At 36.0% G+C, this 4,721-nt stretch overlaps 1 protein-coding gene across 1 annotated transcript; it reads right to left on the reverse strand.

Annotated features, from left to right (window-relative positions):
• Window positions 1-1,647: 1,647 nt before the first annotated feature.
• Window positions 1,648-4,271, reverse strand: LOC128745320 (uncharacterized). The gene is made up of 7 exons (XM_053842361.1): window positions 4,228-4,271; window positions 3,994-4,139; window positions 3,841-3,931; window positions 2,869-3,057; window positions 2,650-2,811; window positions 2,353-2,586; window positions 1,648-2,284 (listed from the first exon to the last, which is right to left on the reverse strand). The coding sequence occupies exons 1-7, from the start codon at window positions 4,234-4,236 to the stop codon at window positions 2,006-2,008; spliced, it is 1,110 nt and encodes a 369-aa protein (XP_053698336.1). The 5' UTR covers window positions 4,237-4,271; the 3' UTR covers window positions 1,648-2,005.
• Window positions 4,272-4,721: the final 450 nt, after the last annotated feature.

Consider the following 4,721-nt stretch of genomic DNA (forward strand, 5'->3'; position numbering starts at 1 on the left):
CGTGTCCCACTTCAAGAGACAATATGACCTCGAAAAATACTGGACGACTGTGCAGCGAAATCCGTTCTCTCCAAGAACCCCACCATCACCAGGAATAGAGTGGACCACCGTGCTAGGTGGCTTGACCAAGATAAAGCCGACTGGTGTGTGTCGAGCCATGCAACAAATTGGCGACGAGTAGCCCAGGACCGAGTACTTACTTACTTATGTGTCCATGTCCGCCGGTCCGGCAGAACAAAGGGATGAAATCATAGAAGAATCTCCATTACTGACGGTTACCCGCCTTGGCTTTTACCTGTCGCCAGGACAGGTTCTCGTCTACAGCCCGGATGTCGCTGACTAAGCTGTGTCGCCACGAGCCTCTAGGACCGAGCACAATGGAGAGCACAATAGTAAGTGAGTGCGATAGATACTACTTTTTAAAGATTTTACTTTTCTTTGTTAATTAATATTAATGATCAATATATTTCATTTCAGCCGGCTACCAACATAACGGACTTCGAATTGGTGAAGCTATACTTGAATCGATTGGAATCGAATCGATCAACGCAATCTGAACCACATTGTGTGTCCCGTTCGTTTTTGCTGAGGGCAACTATCTTGTTCAAAAAAACGTTGAAAACAGCGAAATAAAATTTAAAAAATAATTGCATTTGTTGTGTATCTTTTGTATTTTTTATGGAGAAAGTTCATATCTCTTCAGTTATTATGTTTTTTATAAAGCAACAAACATTCCGGGAAAATTTGCGCTATTTGAGTATTTTTTACCCAAAATGAGATTCGCCTTGAGCCTGTAAAAATTACCTAATCATGACTTCCACGCTGGTACGTAAAAATAGGTAAACAGCGTTTACTTAAATTTAGCTTCCCGCACGAAGGTTCTGATTTAGGTGAAAACTGCATAAATTTAGGTTTTTTCATTTTTGTGTGTAGGCTTAAAGCCAAGCGATTGATAGCGAAAAGCAGCCAACTGGCAGTTTCTTGAAGCCATTACCCTCGGATCGCCACGAATAAGCAGCAAAGTTCACTTTGCAAAACTAACCGACACAAGGTGAACTGTCAAAATGATCGGCTGTTTCACTGCTGTTAAAGTTAATGTCAAACCAGGATTGCCAGTGGAAAAATAGTTATCCTTGTTGCCAGAAATATACTTTTTCCTTAATGTCAAGATAGATCTGTAATGCCATGGTAGAAATTGTAGCTTATTTTTTGCTTTTTAATTTTTGATTGAACTGTGTGTTTTGCAAAAGAAAAAGCTGTGCACTCATAGTCACAACGTGGAGCTTTATCGTTCTTTTGAAAAAAATATTATTTTTATCTCAAATTTTAGGACCCAATTATACTGATGTTATCATAGACTCAAAACAAATATTTTTCGTTGGTAACAATATAATTGCCATTGCCTTATAAAGGGTTAAACAAAATAAATTTCAATACTCTGCCATTCACTTATCAAGATGTGAATTGAATTGAATGCCAATGAAGTTTGAAATAAAAATCGCATATCTCACATGGTATTCGAGTCCCTAACATTCTTATATGTAAATGGATGGCAGCATAATGGAATTTCCAACGTTACTTTCTAGCTCCTAATGTGGATTTTTGTATTTGCAATAAACATGTTAGAAAATAAGATTAGAGCAAGATTTAGAGCTTTATTTTACAAAAAAATTCAGAAGTTTGAATAGCTATTTGAATTATTTTCGGGAGATTCATAAGGTTTCATTTTTCATACAACAGACCTATATTACTGTATTTAGTTGTTGGTTTATTTTGTTGAACTTATTTTTGAAGAGCGCCGTTACTTTTCTACCAGAAACATAAATTTAACAGAATTTAATTTATTTAATCAGTAGGTATTTGTTTTAAATTGCCAGGCTCCGACATAGCGTGAAGGCAAATAGTGAAGCAGAATTTTTCAATTCAATGTTTTACTACATTTTTGCTTTGTTCTATTTACAGATGGTAGTTAAAATGTTAATAAAAGGAACATTAGTTCTTATTTTCATTTAGGGAGCATCATCAAAAACTTATTCGCAGTTGTGCTAAATGGCATTATTTTTAGCATTGCCGCACTAAAAAATGAAAAAAACAGTTTGTCGGATGGCAATGGCTGTGTGTTAAAGACTGTAAAGCCTTTACATAGCAAAATAAAAGTGTGCTTCAAATCTTGCCCAGTGCTGATAACGACGTCTTTCCAGATCAGGTAACAATCACCAGATTTAAAGTTTTCTGCAGCTACAAAAATTTGCGGGTTCTCGCATACTGGAAATGCGGCCTCAGGCTATAATAGAATAGAAGGTTTCAGAATTTTGAAATATATAATATATATAGTATGTGCGTATTTCTTACATCAATCCAATCGATAATTTTATGTAATGGATTCGTCTTTTGTGAATTGTCACGAGATTGTCTTGCGCCTCTGGTAGGGTTTTTGACCCTAATAATGGCCAAACTTCGTAGAAATGGATCAGAAATGTGAAGAAACATTTCATCAAAGCAAGCTATCACTTTTGGCTGCAGATTATTCCAGGTAATGTCAAAATTATCTGCTTTTGGTTTCAGCATCGCAAAGTCTTCTGCAAGCTGAAAATAAATACTAAAGTTATTGAAATGTTAAAGTTCACGAGTAGTTATTACTACTGTTACCAGTTCTCCATTAAAAGCTGAAGCAACGGGGAAATCTTTCAAAAATTCCGAAAATGTTCCGGCAGTTCGCTGCTCATTGCGGTATGCAATGGTTGCTTTCCATACGGCAACTAAACGCTCCTTCGATTGATCATTAGGTATAGAATATTGCAACTCAGTAAGCTAATAAAAACATTGACAATTAAACATATATTTATATTGTACAGCTTATATGTTTACCATATCCTCAGCTGACGGTAGCTCGTCCAAAATTTGCACAGGTTCTAGATTTGATACATTCAATGGTTTATTTCCCGATTCGCGCACAAAAAGTCTTTTTTCCGCCTTCTTACTCAAAAATTCCAGTCTGTAGTGTAGTTTTCCAGCATGTTTGCCAATACCACGTCCGTGTTTGTGGAACCACAGAGACTGCAAGCATGTAAATTCATATTCAGACAACGATCAAATAAAAACGGAAAAAAAGACTTGTAACACTAAAGCGCGAGACTGGTTTAAGTTTATAGAATGCAAGAAATGCATTTTTTAAGCACGCAATCACTACTCGCATTTGCCCGTATTGCCAAGGGGTTTCCAACAGCAGTGATTCCTTGCCTTCCTTGCGCACCTTTGAAAAAGTTAACTCTGATTGCTCTCGATTACCATTAATTTTTGATAATCAATCTCTTGATAGTTACTAAAAATTAATCATGATTACTCAATATTATGATTGATTACTATACTAATTATCATTGATTACCTAATTAATTTGTGAAAGATTACAGAAGTAAACTCGGATTACTGCGCACCTATACGCCGTACTGGAAACCCCTTGTATATTGCGCTCAAACTCAAACTGACGTTCCGTTCCGCCGCGGTGTCGAACTGATTCGATCTTCAAGCTGACACCAGTGCGAAAACAAAAGCAACATAACATAACATATGTCGAATCTGTCAGATAGGAGCAAATGAACACAAAAAGTTCATCCAGTTCCAATCCGGATTGAATAAACAAATTCGACAATAAACACTAAACATCTTAAAATTCTATGTCGGTTGTCGGTCGCGAGTTGGTTCAAGTTGTTCACCAAATTTACGTATACTTCGTGTAATAACGAATGACGAACACGAAACGGAAGCAGGTTGCAAAGTGGTGGAGTCAGTATTAAGGATATAAAGTGCTTATCTCCGCTAACAACTTGACCACTGTAATACCTGTGCGTTATCTGATGCAGCAGAAGACAGAGATGGATAAGTCTCAACAAGTGATTTAGCCAGCAAGTCCTTATGTGTTGTTGATGCTCTCCTAAAACGAAACAAGTTTTTTTGTTAATATTTACATTTAACGAATCGAATGTAAAAGCTTACCCTCCGCTTACGACGAAAAGACAGTCACAAAGGATGTGTGTAATTTTTGTTAAAAGCTTATCGGTGATTTCCGTGTTGTGTTTTAATTTTTCCATTATTGCGATACCTTCTACAGTCAGGCCAAAGATTTTGTTTACATTTATATTCTGAAATATATGAAGAAACAGTTACCTCGTAAGTTAAATCTAACAAATGATTCAAGAGTTAACAAAGTTATTGAAACTACATGCTTACTTTGTCCATTACTATCGATTGATATAATTTATGTTTGTCAACAGGTAAGATTGCTGTGAAGTTAGCAGGTTGCTGTGTTACATGATCAGTTTCTGGTTCGTCGGCGTTTATATAAATTTCTTCGATTACTTCTTCTTTATAAAGGCCATTTTGATATTTTTCCTTGATGCTGTATATAGCTTTTACTTGGGCGGTTTTTAATTGCAGTCTAATGAAATCGTTGTTATCAAGTGACAAAAAAGTTTCGATGTCGTTTATCTCGTCCTGACCTGAAAATACCAATATATTGTAACTTTTGAAAGCGTTCTAGCAGTAAATGGTTTACTCTCAATAATCCTGATGGTAGCATCGTCTTGAAATATATTTGGAATTGGAACCAATTGGTGTCCAGAATGAAAAAGTTGTGTGGTGATAAATATTGTCCAAATCGAAGAATTGTACTTCTGATGTGACGTTAACATCGAATGCTTGTAAATAATTGTCATATGTTTGAG

The sequence above is a fragment of the Sabethes cyaneus genome, chromosome 1 (genome assembly GCF_943734655.1).
Source record: "Sabethes cyaneus chromosome 1, idSabCyanKW18_F2, whole genome shotgun sequence".
Taxonomy (NCBI): Eukaryota; Metazoa; Arthropoda; class Insecta; order Diptera; family Culicidae; genus Sabethes; species Sabethes cyaneus.

Bases quoted from the DNA above. Each gene is read 5' to 3' on its own strand.
- LOC128745320 (XM_053842361.1), bottom strand. The intron at 3,058-3,840 runs GTATTACAGTGG...ACATGCTTGCAG, and splicing joins CTGCATCAGATAACGCACAG to TCTCTGTGGTTCCACAAACA. The intron at 2,285-2,352 runs GTAAGAAATACG...ATTCTATTATAG, and splicing joins AAATTATCGATTGGATTGAT to CCTGAGGCCGCATTTCCAGT.